We start from the raw sequence: 22,783 nt of genomic DNA, 5'->3' as shown, positions 1-22,783 counted from the left end.
GTTGGACTAGATAACCTCCTGAGGGCTCTTCCAACCCTAATCTGCTATGATTCTGTGATAAATACTTTGTTACAGAGAATTCACTGTTTACACTAGTTTAAACCTGCAGGTGACCTGTGCCCCATCCTGCCCCAGGGTCTCAGCCAATCTGACTTAGGGGAAAATTCCTTCCCAACCCCAAATATAGCAATCAGTTAAACCTCTGGTTCTCAAAATGGGGGTCGGGACCCCTCAGGAGGTCGCAAGGTTATTACAAGGGGGGTCGCAAGTTGTCAGCCTCTACCTCAAACCCCGCTTTGCCTCCAGCATTTATAATGGTGTTAAATATATTTAAAAGTGTTTTTTTAATTTATAAAGGGGGGTCACACTCAGAGGCTTGCTGTGTGAAAGGGGTCACAGTAAAAAAGTTTGAGAGCCACTGAGTTAAATCCTGAGCCTATAGGCAAGACACACCAAGCAGATACCTAGGAAAGAATTCTCTGTAGTAATTCAGAGCCCTCCATCTAGTGTCCCATCTTCAGCAGTTGGAGATTTTTGCTACTGGCTTATTAAGTCTTGCTTGTTAGAGTGGAAAACATGGGTGTAGGTGGGGCCCCGCTACTGGGAGGCTAGCTCCCTGACCCCACCCCTTCTGCCTGAGGCCCCCTTCCCTGTAGCTGGAGCCCTAAGCTGCCACCCTTCCACAAACAGAGGAGGCCCGTCTCCACTGCAGACACACCAGGCCTCCCCTCCTGAGACCCCAAGCTAGGATTGCCAACTTTCTAATGGTACAGAACTGAACACCCTTGCCCTGCCCCTGCCCCTTCTGAAGCTCTGCCCCCGCTCACTCCATCCCCCCTCCATCTATCCTTTGCTCTCCCCACCCTCACTCACTCATTTTCATCCGGCTGGGGAAGGGGGTTGGAGGTTCAGGTGGTGGGAGGGCTCTGGCTGGGGATGTGAGCTCCAGGGTGGGGCAGAAATGAGGAGTTCAGGATGCAGGAGGGTGTTCCAGGGGGTGCAGGCTCCAGGAGGGAGTTTGGATATGGGAAGCAGGTCAGGGCTGGGGGAGGGAGTTGGGGTATGAGAGGGGGTGCAGGCTCTGGGAGGGAGTTTGGGTGTGGGAGGAGGTGTGTGGTCTGAGCTACACTTACCTGGGGATCTCCCCAAAAGATGCGACATGTTCCTCAGCGTAGGCATAGCCAGGAGGCTCTGCGTGCTGCCTCTGCCTGCTAAGGACATCCCCTCAGCTCCCATTGCCTGTTGCTCCTAATCAATTGGAGCTGCAGAGCCAGCGCTTGGGGCAGAGGCAGTGTGCGGAGCCCCCTGCATAGCACCTTCATCTAGGAGCCAAGGAACATGTTGCTGCTTCCAGGGAGCCGCACAGAATCAGGTAGGGAGCCTGTCCACCCTGTGCCAACTGGACTTTTAATGGCCCAGTCAGCAGTGTTGACCAGAGCTGCCAGGGTCCCTTTTCAACTGGGCATTCCAGTTGAAAACAGGATACCTGGCAACCCTACCCCAAGCTGCCATGCGGGAAAACTTTCTCTCTTCCAGAGGAATCTGAGCTTTTTATGTGCTCCATGCAGCTGAGGAGGCGGTATGTGTTACTTAGCTGCCCCAGGGAGATTACTGATCAACCCAGGAAGCTGAGTAACACATAGCACCTCCTCCGCCAGCCTGGAACATGCACAGGGCATAATAATAAGTGGGGCTGTCAAGCATTTAAAAAATTTAATAGCCATTAATCACACCATAATAATAGCACAATAATAATAATAAACAATAATAAAATACCATTTGTTTAAATATTTTTGGATGTTTTCTACATTTTCAAATATATTGATTTCAGTTCCAACACAGAATACAAAGTGTACAGTGCTCACTTTATATTTATTACAAATATTTGCACTGTAAAAAAACAAAAGAAATAGTATTTTTCAGTTCACCTAATACAAGTACTGTAGTGCAATCTCTTTGTTGTGAATGTGCAACTTACAAATATAGTGTTACATACAAAAAATTAACTGCATTCAAAAATAAAACAATGTAAAGCTTTAGAACCTACAAGTCCTCTCAGTTCTACTTCAGCCACTCAGACAAACAAGTTTGGTTACAATTTGCATGAGATAATGGTGCCCACGTCTTGTCTGCAATGTCACCTGAAAGTGAGAACAGGCCTTCGCATGGCACTGTTGTAGATGGCATTGTAAGATTTTACGTGCCGGCTGCACTAAAGATTCATAGTCCCTTCATGCTTCAACAACCGTTCCAAAATATATGCGTCCATGCTGATGATGGGTTCTGCTCTATAACGATCCGAAGAAGAGTGGAGCAACACATGTTCATTTTCATCATTTGAGTCAGATGCCACCAGCAGAAGGTTGATTTTCTTTTTTTAGTGGTATGGGTTCTGTAGTTTCTGCACTGGAGTGTTGCTCTTTGAAAACTTCTGAAAGCATGCTTCACACCTTGTCCCTCTCAGATTTTGGATGGCACTTCAGATTCTTAACCTTGGGTCTAGTGCTGTAGCTATTTTTAGAAATCTCACATTGGTACCTTCTTTATGTTTTGTCAAATCTGTTGTGAAAGTGTTCTTAAAATGAACATGTGATGGGTCATCATCTGAGATTGCAATAACATGAAATATATGGCAGAATGCAGGTAAAATAGAACAGAAGACATACAATTCTCCCCTAAGGAGTTCAGTCACAAATGTAATTAATGCATTTTTTTAATGAGCATCATCAGCATGGAAGCATGCCCTCTGGAATGGTGGCCAAAGTATGAAGGGACATATGAATGTTTAGCATATCTGGCACATAAATACCTTGCAACTCTGGCTACAAAAGTGCAATGTGAACATCCGTTCTCACTTTCAGGTGACATTGTAAATAGGAAGCAGGCAGCAGTATCTCCCATAAACAAGTTTGTTTACATTTGTCTTAATGATTGGCTGAACAAGTAGGAGGACTGAATGGACTTGTAGGCTCTAAAGTTTTACATTGTTTTGTTTTTGAGTGCAGTTATGTAACAAAAAAAAATCCACATTTGTAAGTTGCACTTTCACGATAAAGAGATTGCACTTCAGTACTTGTATGAGGTGAATTGAAAAATATTGTTTCTTTTGTTGATCATTTTTATAGTGCACATATTTGTAATAAAAATAATATAAAGTGAGCACCGTACACTTTATATTCTGTGTTGTAGTAGAAATCAATATATTTTAAAATGTAGAAAAACATCCAACAATATTTAATACATTTCAATTGGTATTCTATTGTTTACCAATGCAATTCATATTTTTTTTTAGTTAATCGTGTGAGTTAACTGTGATTAATCGGCAGTCCTAATAATAAGCAAAAACTTTCCATTCAAACCCTGCAACCAGCGGCCACAGCTCCACTAGGGGATGCTTAACCTGCCCTGGCCTATTATACCTGCTGCCTATCAGTGCCAGCTACAGAAATTGCCTTTTCGTTATATCAGATGGCAATTTTTGTCCAGTTGTAAATGCAGACAAACACTGGCTCGTTTCATGTGGTTTGACTTTAAACTAAATTGCCTTGCAGGCAAAAGATGAGAGGAGGTAAGGTGACTTACTACTGACTAGCATTTGTAGTAAAGTCTCATGTTAAAACAAAGCAGGAAGTAGTTTGTCAATAATAAATCATTAGCAGGTGTCCCAAGGAGGGAAAGGTTGAGAGGGGACTTTAATGATGTTGTTTTCTTCAGTGCTATTAGTACCTGCCTGGTAGGATTAATGTCCAGCATTTGCGAATGTAGGTCAAACATAAATGATTGCACTTGAATGGTAACTTGAGAAGAGGTTGCTGTGAAACCAGAAATTTCAGCGGGGAGATCAGTAAAGTGGAAATGTCTAGGCAAGAAGATCAAGAGGATGATGGATGTTTTTAAAAATGTTTGGGGAATGTGAACTTAAATAACCTTTCTTTGCACAAAGAAGTGTAATTATATTTATATGTATAAGAAAATATGCCCCTTACTTAATTAGTAGTCTGACTTCACATTTTCAAGTCTTCTGTAAAATTTGTAAGCCCTGTATACTTTGGAAACCATGGCTTATTTCACATTTTTTAGTATAAAGATGACTTGGCTACATTTGTTTATGGGATGTATTATCAGAATTAAAGCTCTCCATCTGTGAGAGAGGAATTGGTGGGCTTAGTTCAGGTCCTCATTTATAACTCCTCACATTACAATCATAACCCACCATTGCAATTGATTCTCATTGCCACCCTTGTTGCCACTCTCAGCAGAGAGGCAAAGAAATAAATGATCTTGGGAACAGAATAAGCCCCTTGTGCCTACAGGACAGGCTTGAGGTACATAGGCTATGCCTGCACTAGATTTCTTTCAAAACATTTCCCATTCTTGCTATTATTGGTGCAGCTCTATCGATGCTAGCAATGATGGTGCTGGGGTAGACAAGCTGCCAGGGTTTAATTATCCTAGTCAGAATAGGTCTAGATGGCATGGTTTACACTAGTGCTTTCACCATTGCTACCCCTGAGGGAGCAGAGCTGGTGACAGCAATCAGGGCTGGCTCCAGCTTCTTTGCCGCTCCAAGCAGCGAAGCGAAAAAAAAGATGAAGAAAAAAAGTGCCCATCGGCAGCACTTCGGTGCCAGCTCAAAGGCGCCGCTTCATTCTCTGTGGCAATTTGGCGGCGGGTCCTTCGCTCCCAGGGACTGAGGGACCCGCTGCCGAATTGCTGGGACGTGCCACTCCTTTCCATTGGCTGCTCCAAGCACCTGCTTCCTTCGCTGGGGCCTGAAGCTGGCCTGACAGCAACGGTGCATTGATTTCAGAAGGAGTTTTGTCTGAGTGAAGACAGCAGTATCAAGCCTCCATCCAGCAAACTGCTCTCTGCAGATGGATACCTGGACCTACATGGAGCCAGGGTTTGCAGGACAGAGGCCTGTGGTTGTCTTTATTGGTTTTATTTTTTTGGAATGCCACATAGATAGTTGCTAAAACTGGATGAAAAACTCTCAAAATATGTTCATCATTTCAAGAATGCAGTTAGCAAAAAACACACTGAAAATAACATTAGTGCTTTCACAAAAAGGAGATGCATGTCATAAAACATACTTAAAAATAATTAAAGAAGAAAAGGAAATAAAACTATAGATTCGTAAATGAAGGTATTTTGCTGGACATGAGAATAATTTTGCAAAGTGGACTGTGGTTCTCAGTGTTATCAAAGTACAATTATACCCTCAGTGGATGCTAACATGAATGGGAGAGGTGAGTGGGTATGGGCAGGCAGCAGACATGGTCTGTCACTTCAAAACACTGGAAGCTTTGATCTTCATCCTTAACCGTCTATGATCTTTAAAAGGGCTGACCCGCATATTTAACTTAAACTGTACTTCTAACATGTGGTTGACAGCTGGAGGAGGAGAGGAAATAGCACAGTGATGAAAAATACAAGTTTATTGCATAGCTGTAATTCAGATCCACTCAGGTCCTAATGAGTCCTTATTGTTTCATGCAAGAACACCAAGCCACATTCAGTCCTTGTGTAAAGATGCACTCAGTTCAGTGGGATACAGATTATGTCTGCTTAAAGTTAAGCACATGTTTAAGTACCTTGCCAAATCAGGGCTTTTATTTTCTCTCTAGATCAAAACTGTTTTAGGTAGGTCTCTTGCCCCTGCCTTTCCACACTCTCTCCCCCCACCATTCCCTCTCTTTGGCTGGCATGCAAAATATTACCAATCTCAATAAACCATCTGTCGCCTGTAGCCAAATCTCTTGCAATAGACCAGTATATGCTCAAATTGCTTAAGAGAAAAACCTCAACTGCCTTTTTCTTGAGGATTGCTGAGAAGGCTTTCCATGGGATGAAATGGGGGTGAGGAACAGGATGGATGCTTTTACATCTAAATGGTGTGCAAGAATTAATCCACTCAACTCCCATCCAAAGAAACTGGAAGCACAAGGCAAATCTCTGTTCACTCAGGTGTTTTGGGTTAGCGCCTAGCATTCTAGGTGCCTTGACAACTGATGGAATATAGTATCAGGGGGTAGCCGTGTTAGTCTGGATCTGTAAAAGTAGCACAGAACCCTGTGGCACCTTATTAGTTAGTCTATAAAGTGCCACAGGATTCTTTGCTGTTTGATGGAATATAGTTTTTTATAGCTGAAGCCAAAAGGCTGTTACTACCAATGATTTGATTTCAGAACTGCTTTTTCCCTTGGCAGGGGCTCTGAAGAGCATACTTGATATTCATTATTTGTGCTGCAGTGCAGAGCGCTCCCTGAAGTCAATATCTCCATAAGCGGGTGCTAATGTGGCATTGTGTTTGGATGTTTCAGTTAGGGTGACCATACATCCCGTTTTGGCTGGGACAGTCCCTTTTTTGAGCCCTGTCTGTGTCGTCCTGACTTTTTTGGCAAAAGTGGGGTACGGAGAAAAGTGCGGGGGTGGGAGGGAGGCGAGCAGCGATGCCAGCCCTGTGCAGGGAGAGAGGCAGGGCTTGAGCAAGCAGCAATGCCAGCCCCAGCCTTGCATAGGGGGAAGACTGGGCTCGGGTGATCAATGACACTAGACCCACCCAAGGAGGTGGGAGCAGAGCTCAGGCAGGCGTCTCAGGCCAGTCCTGCACAGGGAGAGGGGCTTGGGTGAGCAACTCGGGTGTTGAAACTGCGGGCACTGGGTGCTGCCGCACCCCCTGGCTTGAATTGGTTTCCATTACATACAGCATTTACAGTTTGGTTCAATGGCTCTCAGCACCCGTAGGCTTAGGACAACCCCACACCGAGTGGGGGGGAAGGGCTCGGGCTAGCCCTTTGGGAAGTATGGTCACCCTAGTTTCAATGAATGCCTAACAACACACGTGGTACTATACCTCTCTGAGGCAACCATCCTTTTAATGGCTTTCTCTATGTGTACTGGAGGCCACTGCACAGCAGGATGCAATATTCAAAATAAATATTGATAACTTAATGCTAACATAAGGCTTTGTTGTCCTTAACTGGTCACCTATGCCCAGGATTAAAGCAGCTTCTTGTGACATGGGACCTGATCCACAGACCAATTACAAATACTCCTATTGAAGTCATTGGCCTTTGGATCACCACCATGGATCCCACTGTGCTTTAGCTGGGTTGGAGCACAGACTATTATGATCCAATCTAGAATTTATAGTTACTGTGATCTGTGTGTAGGTTATGCTGGCTGCTGGGATTTATGTATCCAAGCTGGCTAATCCTGGTAACAGCTGGGGTTCATCCGATAAGGAGCTGAGTACCGTAGCCCCATCCAGCAAAACAGTTAAGTGCTGAAAGTTAAGCGTGTGAACAGTCTCATTAACGTTAACGGGACGACTCACGGGCTTGACTTTAAGCAGATTCTTAAGTGTTTCTCTGGAATTGTGGAACTTTATCAAAATCATTTTTTTAATAGTTATCATTTTCCCCTTTTCTGAAAACTAGTTTTCAGTAGGAAAACACAGACTGAAAAGTATTTAAAAATTCTTTTGATTAAAAAATTAGACAAATGGGTCCAGCTGAATGCTGAGCAATGGAAACAACTTCAGAATATCGTTTTCCCCATTTTCCCATTATTCAGCCAGCTCTAAAATGCATTCAGGCTCCCCAAAATACCCTGATATCCCAGCTTTGCATCTAGGTGGATAGGGTGCAGTCACAGTGATATGTTCCTTCATCTTCTATAGAATGCCTATGCGGTAGCACTGCAGTCTCAGAAGTGTCTGGCTGCCTTCTCTCCCATGTTACAGACAAATGCCATTGCTGTGGCTTGTGAAAGTGTTTGAGTGGAAGCCATAAGAGACCTTTTCTCTTTGAACTGACCAACTTTATACTGTCAGCATTGCTTAGTGGAAGTGAGGGCTCCTGTGGTTTATGCCGAAGCGAAAGTAGACTAAAGCAGCATAAAACTCGTGCAAGGATAAATAATTGCTACTTACTAGACAATATTACTCCAGATGTAGCTGTCAGTTATTGTACAAACACTTAATAATCTTGGTTAATGCTTAAAACTTTCAAATCTAGAACTGTACAACCAATTATTTACCTGATTTAAAAAACATTTTGAAGGAGAACAAGTTAACTGTATACCCCTACGTTAATCAAAACGTGCTTTACCAATGACTAATATTATGACAATAGCATTCCAATAAGCGTATGAAATGTTTTAAGATTAGCAAAGATTCTGTTTACCATGTATGCTTTTGTCCCTAAAAGGCAGATAAATAAAATGAATTTTACTATTTCAAACACTTTTAGCAATTTATCAAATGAAATATAAAATATCACTGAAAGAGTTGCGGCTACATTTCTGTATGTCAGATTAACAGATCACACTCCATCATCCAATGCACAGCACAAAGACAAGGCATCTGATACTTTCTACACATACCCACTGTAGTACAGGTAAATCCAAAATTGATTAACAATATTACCAAAGAGCCTTCTGCACAAAATCCCTTTATTCCCACAGCACAATGGCAGGCTGTTGGATTCTCCCTTGATTTTATAACACCACAGCAGTCTTGCCAACTCTTGATTTTACAGCCTGGCTCATGACGTGATATTTTACTTAAAGCCTCAACTCCTTGAGTCAGGTTATTGCATGAGACTCTCAACTTCCATTGAAAAAATAAAATATCTAGCCCTCATGTTTGGTGATTAAAGCATGAAAATGTGACTCAAGTGTAACCTAAAAGGCTCCAAAACCAGAAGGCACATTTTAAAAAAAAAACAAACTTTGTGACAGGGCCACTCACCTCACATGAGTGCATCTGTTTGCCAGGTGTGTCTGCACCTGCACCCCCTCTGCACTGTGCTGCTTGCAGTGACCCCTGCTGGCAGTTAAACTTAAGCCCTCCAGCTGAGCCACACACAGTCCATGTTTGCAAACAAAACAACTCCTTCCAGGGTGCAAGTCCAACAGGAGCCTCTCACAGTACCCTCAGTTGGTCTCTTCCTGCTGCCCTCCCTGGGCTCAGTCCTTTATCAGTCCAACAGAGCCTCTCATAGTATCTTGGCTTAAACAGTCTATCAAATTGTCCCTGCTGTGGTATGAAGCAGTTCCCCCAGGGCTTCCTCCTTGGGAGCTTATTGCCTGTTGCCCCAGCTGGGCACTCTTTATAGTTCAACCCCCTTTCAGAATGGTATCAAAAGTCCCACAAATCTTGTGTCTGGGACTTCAGCCCTGTGGCTCTGGGCTACTTCCCTTTTTAGGGCTTAAGCCACTTCCCTAGTTGCTGGGGGAAGAGGAGGTGACCCAGGCCCATCCACTACTCTGGGCCCAGAGCCAGAGAACCTATAAGTAGCAGCCACCTGCTGCATCCGATTAATACTTTCTGCATTTCCCTGGACCACTTTCCTGTGGCCCCAGTGCCGTCACCCTTATCTCAGGGCTGAAGTTTTCTCGCTCATCTTCCTTGCTCCAGCCAGCAAGTGCACTCTCCAGGAGCTCCTTTTAGATGTGGCTGCTGGGCTCTGATTGGCTGCTCCCTGTAGCCTCTCTCTGATTGGCTGCTTCCACCTCAGCCTCTCTAGGCATCCTGGAGGACTCACTGTGGCATTATCCAGGGTACGTTCTGGATTGCTGAACAACTGTGTCCCCTCTATTCTCCAACCTGGAGGGCTTTTACACTGCTTTGCTATGACAGCAACCACTTCTGGTCTGCTGGCACACAGCCTCCAGCATGTAAATCACTCACAGCTATATGGTAAGAGTGCTGTGGTCAACCATGCTTGAATTACACTGCAGGGCAAAACCAGCAAGCTCCCAGTTCTAGACTTTCTCTCAGAAATGTGCATCTTGTACTTCCCAGTCCTCTCCTGGACAATAAAAGCTCATTTAAGTCCATCATTATATTAATAGAAAATAATATGCACAAATCCTGTTATCTCAAATGGAGTTTCCCAAACACTTGAGTTCAAGCACACTGTTTAGATAAAACAATAAAACAAGTTTATTAACTGCAGAAAGATAGATTTTAAGTGACTACAAGTATTGAGGCATAAAAATAATAATTTTTGGTTACAAGTAAATAAAAAGTAAAACAGTAACTTAACAAGCTAAGTGAATTCAAAGCAAACAACTCTCTCATCACGTATTCTAGCAGTCCTACGGGCTGAATCTTTCCATCACAATCCCTCCCCCAGTCCAACGCTGTTTCCTTTGTTCTTCTACTGTTATCAGTGTTGTGAGTAGAGGTGGAGAAAGGGAGAACTTGGGAGGTGTGTTCTCCATTCTTATATTTTTTCCTCTTCTTTGAGAATCATCTCCAGTTGAGGTTCAGGAGACAGCAGGTTTGTGGAGATGGGAACCTCCAGCTGTTTCTTTGCCAAGATATAAATTGCTCCCTCACACCTTTCTTCCTGCCAAAGAATGGCCAGATGATGGTCCATTTGATTTCGTTTGTTGATATAACCATTAAAACATAGTGATTTATAACTAAATAGAACCTTTACACTACATTCGGTACAGATTTTTGCTACCTAGGAGAGTGTGCTACAACTGCATACATTTATACAAGTAATTATATAGCTTAATATTTTCAGATTCTTATTAATTGTACATTTTTAGCATGTTAGAAAACAGTGAATGATATATTATTTACTAGATAATTAACTTTTTGCTTATGATTTGTGTCAAGCCGCATTAGGATGGTCACTGGAATTTAATTAAACACACAAACAAACAGCATATAAAATTTATTTTTTATTAATCAAAACAAGCCCTCAATAAAGTACATGATTTATTGTGCCATATTTATTATGTTTGACTTCAAAAGTTAAATGTTTTTCCCCTGGTTCTTTCTTTATATAGAAAAGCAGCCTTTACCTCAAAGCTTTAGATTGAGGCTCATGGATTCAGCTTATTTATTTTTTATTTAAATGTTTTAAGAGATTATAATAAATTTAGACCTTAACATATTTTGTATTAAATTCAGTTTTCATTTTAAACAGATTTATTTTTAAAGAGAAAAACTTATTATAATTTAAATGACAAAATAAAAACATCTCATTTAAATAAAAAAAATTTGATTATAAAAAAAAAAATGTCCACCCTGTTTTAACGTGATATGCAATTGCTTTGGGACTCCAATTTTTCCATTATCCTCTCCCATCACCAGGTGCCTCCACTGACGAAAACCAGCCCCTTCATGCAGTTCCCAGAGTTGTCACACTGTATATCAGCTCCCTATTTAGAGCAAGGGTTTTTTTTATAGCCACCGAGCTGCACCCCATCAGTTTGGCTAACTAAGAGTTAGCATGGGTAATGGGTCACATGTAACTGCACTTGCTACATATTCCTAGGACCAGCTCTCCAGACTTCATTGACTTCAAGCAGGGTTGTCACATAGCTAAGACAGAATTTGGCCCATTGACTTCAGTTGGACGGCATAGGTATAAACTGAGGAGAGAATTTTGCCCAAGGAGTGTAGTGAGAACTGAATGAGTCTTTCATGTTCTGTGGGACTCTGTATTGTCACTGCCTTTAGGTGGCGGTGAATTTTATTTCTTCCTGAAATTTCATTTTGGTCTGAATTCAGCATAGCTTTTCAATTTTTGACGAAGATGGAATTCCACCAGCTCTGTGGGGGTGAGGGCAGTAGCCCTGCGCAGTAGCGGCAATGCTGGCATTTCCCCATTTGGGAAGAGGAAATTTTTAAAAAATGCTCATATTTTTTATATGAATATTTGTAAAATGAAAACTGATTAACTCTGTTTTTAGAAGGCTCGCCCCTCAGGCGGAGGACGGAGTGAAGGCCTGAGCCTCCAGTTAATATGGAACTGCACTCAGGAATAAAAGTCTGCAGGATCAGGCCTTAGATGAATTCATTAAATGCCTGATTTACACTGCCAGCCAATTGTTTCCTGACTAGCAGGTGCAAAAATATAATCATATTGTTGTTCTCCCACATGCATATGAGAATTCATAGAAGAGAACTGAAAAGTTTGGCAAAAAAGGAGTGCAAAATGTACAGCTACCTGGAGGCAGCTGCAGCTGATTCTGTGGATGTTGTAGATGGCTATTTAATTGTACATTGCTCAATGCAAAAGGAGTACAAGTTACATGAATAACCACAGGTTCATTTAAAAAAAACAAAACCAAAGAGTTTTAAAGAATGTTTTTCCTTTTTTTTCCCCTCCTGGCAGGTTGCAAAAATACCCTCCAATAATGAAATGAAAACAAGCTGAATGGTTACATTTCATGGAGGAGGGAAGATATAGTTGCAGCCAGCTGGAGCATGTCTGGGCCAGTGTCTCAGTTCTTTTCTTTCCGCTAGTTTAGTGCTGCTCCAAGAATGCAGACAATGCTGGCTGTCACCGTCTCAGATTTGATTTCCACAGTCACATCTATACTTATTAAATGAAACTCCATTGTCAGGCTGGCACATTTCCCCACTGCTCTTCTATGTTTTTCTTTTGAATTGCTCCTATGTACCTGGATGCCACACTCACGTGCTAGAAATGATCTAGTGCAGTATGGAATAAGGTACAAAAATGAAAGGAGTGTATTGTACTGTCTTAATCAAGCTTGTTGTATTAGCCTTGCATCAAACCTTTCACATTTCTTTTGCAGTCTCATCCACGGCTCAGGGTCTCATAAATCTTTGTTGAAGGTGGACTCAGCAATGCGGCAGGGAAGGATGGGTTTTAGAAGAGTCTGGTGGATCAATTAGGTGTTCAGTTGGAGGCTGGTCTACAGGCAGGGTACTGACTGCAGGAGAAAACTCTTAGATAATCAGGGTTTGATTGTGCAAAGTGCTGAGCAACCAAGCCCTGGCCCAGCAAAGCACCTAAATCTGTGAGTAATCCTATTGTCTTCAATGGGACCATTCATGTGCTTAACTCAAAGCATGCGCTTACCTAAGTGCTGGATCAGGGCCAGAATGTTCAGTATCTAACACAGAGATTGGCAACCTTTGGCACGCGGCTCGCCAGGGTAAGCACTCTGGCAGGCCAAGATGGTTTGTTTACCTGCAGCGTCCGCAGGTTCGGCTGATCGCAGCTCCCACTGGCCACGGTTTACAGTCCCATGGCCAATGGGGGTTGCAGGAAGCGGCGCAGGTCGAGGGATGTGCTGGCCACCACTTCCCGCTGCCCCCATTGGCCTGGAGCGGCAAACCGTGGCCAGTGGGAGCTGTGATTGGCCGAACCTGTGGACAGGACCGGCGCTAGTGTTTTTAGCGCCCTAGGCATACGGCCATTTCGCCACCCCGCTTGCTGGCCTGCGGAGAGGGGCCACGGCTCCGGTAGCTGCCGCAGGCATTCCTGCGGAGAGGGTCCGCTGGTCCCCGGCTCCGGTGGAGCTGCCGTAGCCGTGCCTGCGGGAGATCCACCGGAGCCATGGGACATGGGGATCCTCCACAGGCATGACTGCGGCAGGTCCACCGGAGCCGCCTGCTGCCCCCCGCACCCCTGCAAAATGCCGCCCCCCCAATAATCCTGGCACCCTAGGCGATTGCCTAGGCCGCCTAAATGGAAGCGCCGGCCCTGACTGTGGATGCAGCAGATAAACAAACTGGCCCGGCCTGCCAGGGTGCTTACCCTGGCGAGCCATGTGCCAAAGGTTGCCGATCCCTGATCTAACAGGACTGAGCTCTCAGTGAAGAATAGGAAGTGGTTAACAGACTAGGAAGTGGTCAACAGAATGCAGGAACATCCGTCTGGGGAAATATATATTGGAGAAGAAGTAGTAACCATAAAAATAACAAAAGGTCAGTTCATGTCCTCTAAAAATACCATGGAAGGCAGGGAAATTATGAACAATATCAATAAAGCTCATGGGAAATACAAATACAAACGATGTCCAGTGCTGTGGATTGCAAGCTCTTTGGTCTTTCAAATCTCATTTTAAACTAAGCTTATGGCTTGCAACCTTTTCATTAGGCTTGTAGCCCTTTAATGGCCATTGATGTGACATCATTCATTACTGTACATGATTACAGTACATACAGCTACTGTGTTACCGGCAGTAAACCACCTTCCCCATAATGATTAATACCCACATTTAAATGTCCAAACTGGAGCAGTCTTGCAGTGAGCTTGATCACAATAGCCAAAGAAGCACAAAACATGACAAAACTTGAGCAAAGGTCTAGTATTTGTAGAACCAGATGGTACCACTCGTAGTGCAGTGGGTCCTTGCAAAGAGACATAAATTCCTCATAGGGAAAAGGGAACAAAACTGCATAACTGAGATAGTTAGTCCCTGCAATCCCAGCAAATGAATAGTAGCAGTATGGACCAAGCAGGATGGAGACAATTGCAACAGCAAATTGAATTGGGGAGCCCATGATGCTCAATATGCCAAAGGTGAAGCTAGCTTCCCACTGAAATTGAGAGAGAAACATACTATTACTCTTCTGACTAATGAGAGAAAAAAATCTATTAAAAACCTTTAACTAAAGAGGGTGGGAGATTTCCTATTACTTCACTTCTTTTATATTCTAAACCCTAATGTGACCAGAATAAGAAACATATTGGAGGGGAAAATAAGCACAATAAATATCATATATGCCCCTTGCTATAAAAATGATGTGAATTCTCTACAGGGAAGATGAATGCAGTGAAACCAAATTTTGCTAAAAACACTAGAATAAATTAGAGCAGACGTATGTTATTTCTGCGTTTGTCATGTATCACGGAAAGAAGTAAATTGCAGTGGGCGGCCTTAAGTTCCAAACTTGAACACTAACAAAAATCCCCATTTTAAAGACAGGAAGTAACTCTGGAACCGGTAGAATCACCAGGCTGGTAGAACATTTAAAGCTTGTTCGCTTTAAGCCCTGTATAGTATATTTGATCCACAGCTTTAATAGCAAAATACGCTTTTTCCTCTCGAATAGATCATCTGGATTAACTCTGCAGTTCCCTTGACTTCTTGGCTGTATTTGACACCATATTGAATAATGACATAAGCTTACAAGTGATCTTTGTGTTTGTCCTCTGTCCGCCAAAAGGATAAGTACACCAGCAATAACAGCCTGTGGATGGGGGAAACAGACAGTTACACTGGTAATCCTTCATAATGCTAGTAGTGAATTAAATTCTGAAATGCTTTGCAAATGTTTAAATTGTTATCACAACTTGATGGGCCAATTTCTACCTTCATTAATATGCGTTAGACCTGTATCACTCCCAGTAGGGTGGCACAGGTGTAACTGAGGGTAGCAATTAGACTGAGGTTGACTGTATGTGGTGGTGATAATTTGGGAACTCTGTCTGTATAACCGATGAATTCTGGTTGATATTATGAAGTTGTTACTGTGAAAATTACAGTATCATTGAATACCTCTATGTACATGTGGAATCCATCATGGGCTGATGGATTTTAGCACATATCCATAAGACTGTGGACAATAGAGAGTTGTTAACCTTAATGACTGTACTCTGACTGCACAAAGGGTATGCTAACAAGGTTGGCTGAAGCTAGGAGAATCAGTATACTCCAATTCATCAATAGGAAGTTGATGAGGAAGACGTGTAGTTACTATGCTGAATTCCCAACAGGTATAAGATAAGGAGGCACAACTCCTTTTATGCTAAATATATCAGAAATGAATTTGTCTCACTGTGCTCAACTTTTTGCCATCCCATGAATCTTGGATCTGCCTGTATCTTTGCTCCTAATAATATATTGTTGGTGAATGGAACCACCAAAGGAAAATGTGTCTAAAACAAGAATCTGAAGGCCAGAAGATCAGAAAACAACATAATTTCGGCTCTCATTGCTCACACAGAGGCAAATGTATCACCAAGTTTGAAAACCCAGAACCTTGAGTAATATGGTCTTGTGGTTTGTTTTCCATTTTTGGCATGATAAATGTTTTAAGACCTAGATTTTCATTTTCCATGACACTTTGTATTTTAAATTTTTGATTTAGGGAATTTGAAAATACTTCTCCTGAGGCCGAGCCTGAAATTATAATCTTGGCATAACCATCACGTAAAGTTCTCATGGATAAAAGCAGAAACATCTGGAGTCATGAGTGGTTGTTGGCTAAATTAATCAGAAGAAAAGCCACAAGCAGGGGATCCTACAGGGTTCTAGCCAGAATAAATTAGGCTACAAAATAAGGGTACTATTAAGAGTAATTGTAATATTGAGGCTGCACTATAAGATGAGGGCCAAACCCTTTCACAATCCTCTTTGCCACCTCAGAGGGGTTAAATTTACAATTAATGCACATGTGGTTGGTGGAACAAGGAAAAAATTGAAGATGGATAAAAGCAGGGGAGGGATTATCATGCTGGTTTAACTCCAGGCAGATAATTTAAACTAGTAGATGATCAGTTTCCAGTTCATTTTAAATACTCTGGCAAGAAATGTTACTTTCTGTCCCAAAGTTTAAAATGCCATAACATTGCAGGTTTGTAAGCACTGCCATTTGTTTTTGTCTTAATTCTTAATCTGATCCAATGTAGCCAACGGGATTCTTTCCATTGACTCAGGGTCTGTTTTTAAAGGCATTGCTCAGCACTGTGCAGCCAAACTCCCTAAACAGGCTGCCACCTAGCAGAATTTTCAGAGCTAAAGTAGTTGACACTTAGCCACCTATCTCCCCATTCACTGCCTGGGGTCATGTACGTATCTAAATATGGAGGCTGCAGAATCCTGGGATCCGAGTACTGCCTTGCCTAACAGGACTTTGAACACAAGCAAGGCAACCTTCAAGTGATAGGAGACTGGTCAGCTTCTGTGCATCAGTGTCTGCCTGAAACAGTTGCACTGCACTCTTATATCATGTTCACCTGTTACAGCTCCTACATCTACAAGATCATTTCCATTATCTAGTTCAGTGCTGGAGAAGGAAAAAGTGTCATATTCCTCTCCCTCTGGAATCCCCCCTCAGAACTGTCAGTGCCCAAAGCCACTGAACACGATGAACTCCGCCTCCTGTTCCTTGACTCCAGACAGTCAATGGATAAAGAGAACGGTGAGTCAGATTTCCTACCATGCTATGTAATCTGCATTTGTGCTCATTCTGCGTTCTTCCCGTATACATGTGCACTCAGCACCAAATGCATGAGCCTGCTTTGACCCATCATCCAGATAATTCTCCATGGGCTGTCCATCAGTGAAACATCCTTTTATCACCATCAACTCAAATTCCCTTCCCTATCCCCTGCTCCCCATGCACCCAGTCTGGACTGATCTTCCCCTATCAGATGCCCATAACTCCACAAAATGGTACATTTCCATGACTTTCCCCAGCCTTCATGTACCTCTTTTGCCAGACCCTCCCACAGCAACCACAGTCTTTCACGTTACCAGCCCTTTCCTATCATTCAGGCACCTCTGTGTGTCTATTCCATCCCGTTTATGCAATCATCTTTGTGCATCAAACCGCCTCCCAGCAGTCCCCGTCTCTCACCTTCACCCCCTGCAAGCAGCCTTTCCTAGTCCATTTAACCAATCTGCCTATTACAGTTCTGTTTCCACTCGGTCATGACTTGGCCATAAGTGCAAGGCTAACGTAGAGATGGGTGACCCCAGTCTCAGCACATCCTACCAAACTGGCCCCTCACCACGGTGGAGTGCCTGGGATGTCCTGTAACAGCTGCCACCAGGCTTGGAACCGCTGGCTGGAAAATCTAAAAATGCCTGGTGGTTTGCACAGAAATACCCACTAATGCACCATATCCCAGTCATTGTGGGGCTCAAGATGGGGCTCTCAAGCCTCCCAGGCTCTTTCTACAGTACAGCTGGGAGAATGGAAGTCCTGGAATGGGCTTCTCGTGTCTGTGGCTCAGAGACTGCCCCACCACATGGGCTTCTCTGGGCCAGGGACCCTAGGGCATCCAAACCCCTGGGCCAGCTGATTGCCTGACTCCTGCAGCCTGTTAGTGAACTGCCCCAAGAGTCAGGCAGACTGGGGAGCCAGCTGGCCCAGGAGTTTGGAAGCCCTAGGGCAGACCTGTGGTGGGGCTGCCCAGAAGCCACAGACTTTGGAAGTCCTGGCAGCAGCTTGCGAAGCTGACATGATTCTTGTCAGGTTCACTGCTGCTCTTTTAGCAACTGCAAGGGCCCATGGAGTGTATTTCATTTCCTGTGCTGATGTTTCCAAACTAAACCTTTGTTGGAAATTCTGGTAGACAGGAAATAATAAATAAATAGGTTTCATTCACACTTGGAACAAAACCAAATTTCAGAAAGTTGAAAATTCCTGCAAACCAGAAATTCCGAGTTTCAGCTAGCTCTACTTAGCACCCACGGTCTGTCTTTGTACTTTAGGATGAATGGTGCTGGATCAGTGAGCAGGGCCAAACATAAGCAATGTGAAGAATTCTTTCTATTACCATGATATGGTATCTTGGCCATCGCAGTGCAAACAAATCTGCTCATTCATGTAACAACTTATTTGTTCACTAAATTAGCAATTGCATTACCAGCTTCAGGACCTGGAGCCAGAGTCTTCCATCCAGTTTTAAGCTGACCTCCCTCTTGAAGGCCATGAAAAGTTCTGCTTAAAAACTGATGAAACAGCATAGTTTTTCCTTAGTTTAAGGAGCTGTGGAATCAGAACTGAGGCAAAGCTGGAAGTTTAAATTTAGTGGCTTGGATACAATGGGATCTATAGCTGTACCACCCTAATTTTCATTTTACTAAATCAAACCCACTCCATGTTTGTCCACATCTCTTTGTGGAATGTATCAAGTGAAGGAAGACTTTAGCAGTAGAGGAAGTGGACACAACATCATCCCTAAACAAACGGTGATGTTAGAAACACCCTAATCCTATCAACAGCAATGTTTTAAGTAAAGTGATACCCAAAACAGCAATTAAACACTGGTGGAAGGGATAGGATGAGGATCATAGAACATAATTCAATCAGTTCTGGCATATTATTTTAATGTAATTTATTATTTGGATCCTAATATCTGCAGGATATCAGTAACTCTCAAAAACGTCAGCAACCCAAGGCGCTCAAAGTAAAAGATTTTTAATGGAGCATCTATTGATTCCTCTTTTCTAATAATTGAAGGTAGAAACTGGTGGGTGGTTTCACAAGCCAAGGAACTGAAGGGAAACTCCAGGTCCCCATCCTTTTAAAGCCCTTTCCTCAGGACTGGATTGTCATCCAAACAATCACAAAACCAAAAGCAGATCAACTGAAAAACACCGGGCAATAATTCCCCAGAGGCTCCCCACGCTGGCAGCACCAGCTAGTAGGAAGGACACCCTTTAATTCTCCTTTTGACCCAGTTTCCCCTTCCTTTTACACGCCACCCAAGCAGCAATGGGGCCAGCCTGGAACTTGTAACCCTTTACAGGCTGCAGTCTCTTTACTTTGTTACAAAATTCTGTCCTATAGCATACACCCTCCTGCAATGAATTTGAGTCTTAAACTATTATAGAGTTTTCATGGGGCTGCATAATTTTTAACTCAAAAACTTGCTGCACTTGTATTCATCTTCATGCATAGTTTGAAACCTAAAACATAAACAGGCTTCTGCTGAAACTAAAGGACATGAACCTAAGAGCAGCTAATCAGTGTGAGAGAGGAGCCAAATTCTGCAATCACTTGCACAAGTAGATCTCCAGTCATGTTACTTTACATTGACACTGGTGAAATCCAGATTTGGCTCAGAGTTGTAGAGTTTCATTTTTGCTAGCAAAGAAAAATTGTGAGGCAAATATCCTGAAACAATCAATATGTTAATATTTACTGCAAAGTTAAATCTTATCAAGGAGCTGCAGGGAGCTCCTGTGTTTAATTTAATGTTGAATACTCCAAGTACTTCTTTTTAAAGAGTTTATATTAATAGGAAACAAATTCAGACATGGCTGACTTTTCTTAGAATTTCAGTAACTTCTCTAATATCTTTTCCCTGCTAACATTTTTGTTGTGGCCTACCAAAGTTCCATTCCAGATGGGACAGGCGATTCGAACGCTCCAGCCAGCAAACCAGGGCTTATAAGAAAAAACAGGAAAGAAAGCAAAAATTCCAGAGAAAATGCTTATAATCCCAAAGGTAATAAGTGTCCCTCCGGTACCCTCATACAGGCTCTTTGTTTTCATTGTGAGTCTCTCTCTCTCTCGCCCTCTGCTTGATTCACATCAAGGATTAGTAACTAAAGCCTAGTCAAAGACGTTTCATTATAAACAGAAGTTTCTTAGAGACTGTAGTCATGACGCATGCAGATTGTGTACCTACCATGACAAAACATTATTATAGTTAACTTAAATTAATCCTACATAGCCACAAGTATAATCAAAAAGGCTCCGAATGTGCCCAACAACATAAAATGGCTTTCTTTAAAAGAATAAACCCCTGTCCACTTTCAGCTGCAGAAAAACCCATTTAGTGATTCTGAATTACTTCTTCATCTGTCTTCCCATGAGGAGTGACCACTTCCTAGTCTGTGGAGAGCCAGAAATTTGCTGACGGCACTATAGTCATTGTTTCCAATGACTAGTCTATTAGAGCCAAGACTGAACCCAATATCCTTTGTGCCCTAGAGGTCAGCATATGCAGAACACATGCATATGTCTCTGCATGTGACCATGCTCACCCCTAGCAATAGTTATTTATAAAATAAAATTTGTGTCAGGAGATTGTCACTGGGAGTTTTGCTTGTTTCTGTTTTAAAATCAAGTGCACTGTGCAATTCTTTCAATCATCCCTCTAAAAACAGACAATTTCAGCTCCAAGCACGGGACAGGAGAGGGGCCTGGGAAGATTCTGGGGCCTGTTCCTGCTGTCACTGAATTCAGGGGCAAAATGGCCATTGACTGCAGTCAGAGCAGGACTAGTGATTACCACAAAAACAACACTGTTTACTGAACAAGTCCCCCAGTTGCTCCTGTACCTGTAACGGCAAATATTTTGATTGAAAGAACTTAAGTCATTATATCTGATGCACATCATCACACACAACTTCTGAGTCACAACTGCACAATAGTGAAAACAGCAGAACTCATTTCAAACATGCTGCCCCTGGAGAGTTGCCATGGTTATGTGATGCTTCAGTTAGGATGGCATCTGAGATGGCAATGCTGTTACATAGAGTTGGAAGGGAACTATTTTCCAGCCCTCCTGAGTGAGTGGACACATCTTTACCTGTGTAACATTAGTTTATTTGTGACAAGAACTGACAGCAAGTCCAAGGTCACTACTGTGTCCAATGGGCCCAGCAGAGGTCACAAGGGCTGTAAAACATCCAGAAGTGGCTCCCTGATTCTCAGGATGGCATTACGTTGGACCTGGCTGCTCTAATATACACCAGCTGGTAACAAACAGAGATCCAGCTCTCTTCCTGCCACGTATGTCCCCTAGGACTAGGGAGAGGAGGGGGTGCTATGCTAGTTTTATGCCAGCTGAGGACTTCCCCAGGTTGGGAGAATTCTGAGCTAGCAGGATGTGACAAGATTCTAGTTTTCATGGCCGAAGTTGTGCAAACCGGCTAGAGAATCTAGCCCTGGAAAGTCAAGGTGGCATGCGACGCAATCTTTAATGCAATGGGTTGTAGACATTTAGCCCCCAAAACCAGATGACCTTAGAAGTAAACAATGAGGTGGCAAAATTTGCAGATGATACAACTACTCAAGATAGTTAAGACCCAAGCAGACTGCAAAGAGCTACAAAAGGATCTCTCAAAACTGGGTGAATGAACAACAAAATGGCACATGAAATTCAGTGTTGATAAATGCAAAGTAATGCACATTGGAAAACATAATCCAAACTATGCATATAAAATAATGGGGTCTAAATTAGCTGTTACCACTCAAGAAAGAGATCTTGGAGTTATTGTGAATAGTTCTCTGAAAACATCCACTCAATGTGCAGGGGCAGTAAAAAAAATGAACAGAATGTTGGGAATCATTAAGAAAGGGCTAGATAATAAGACAGAAAATATCATATTGCCTCTTTACAAATCCATGGTACGTTCACATCTTGAATACTGCGTGCAGATGTGGTCACCACATCTCGAAAAAGATATATTGGAATTGGAAAAGGTTTGGAAAAGGGCAACGAAATGATTAGGGGTACGGAGCATCTGCCATATGAGGAGAGGTTAATAAGACTGGGACTTTACAGCTTGGAAAATAGATGACTAAGGGGAGATATGATAGAAGTCTATAAAATCATGACTGGTGTAAAGAAAGTAAATAAGGAAGTGTTATTTACTCCTTCTAATAACACAAGAACTAGGGTTCACCAAATGAAATTAATAGGCTGCAGATTTAAAACAAATAAAAGGAAGTATTTTTTCACACAACGCAGAGTCAACCTATGGAACTCCTTGCCAGAGGATGTAGAGAAGGCCAAGACTATAACAGGGTTCAAAAAAGAATTAGAGAAATTGATGGAGGATAGGTCCATCAATGGCTATTAGGCAGGATGGTCAGGAATGGTGGCCCTAGCCTCTGTTTGCCAAAAGCTGGGAATGGGCGACAGGGGATGGATCACTTGATTACCTGTTCTGTTCATTCCCTCTGGGGCACCTGGCATTGGCCACTGTCAGAAGACAGAATACTGGGCTAGATGGACCTATGGTCTGATCGAGTATGGTCGTTCTTATGTTCAGGATTAATAGGAGCTGCAATAACTCAGTAAAGCGGGACATGAAGGTAACACCTCAACCTTAGCTTTGAATGTGTGCCTTTGATGGATTTCACAATGTTAATTTCACTGGATAAGTCTGGGGTTCTTTTGGCACTTAATTGATCTATGGATTGTCACCATAAGATTTAAAAAGTTTATTTATTCTTACAGCACTGACTTTCTTTATGAAATATTATCCAAACACCAATTTAATTTAATTAAAATTAGCAGTCTTG

General features: G+C 42.7%; 2 protein-coding genes across 3 annotated transcripts in view; one reads left to right on the top strand and one right to left on the bottom strand.

Moving 5' to 3' along the window:
• Nucleotides 1-22,783, top strand: part of NCEH1 (neutral cholesterol ester hydrolase 1) — an 824,131-nt gene that overhangs the window by 632,015 nt on the left and 169,333 nt on the right. The window lies entirely within an intron of this gene.
• On the bottom strand, nt 13,629-20,053 carry TMEM212 (transmembrane protein 212). The gene is made up of 3 exons (XM_050966180.1): nt 19,856-20,053; nt 14,921-14,980; nt 13,629-14,326 (listed from the first exon to the last, which is right to left on the bottom strand). The coding sequence occupies exons 1-3, from the start codon at nt 20,018-20,020 to the stop codon at nt 13,952-13,954; spliced, it is 600 nt and encodes a 199-aa protein (XP_050822137.1). The 5' UTR covers nt 20,021-20,053; the 3' UTR covers nt 13,629-13,951.

This window comes from Gopherus flavomarginatus, chromosome 8 (genome assembly GCF_025201925.1).
Source record: "Gopherus flavomarginatus isolate rGopFla2 chromosome 8, rGopFla2.mat.asm, whole genome shotgun sequence".
NCBI classification, from domain to species: Eukaryota; Metazoa; Chordata; order Testudines; family Testudinidae; genus Gopherus; species Gopherus flavomarginatus.
The sequence above is the reverse complement of the archived record's forward strand: the minus strand, read 5'-3'. Positions and strand labels throughout refer to the sequence as shown.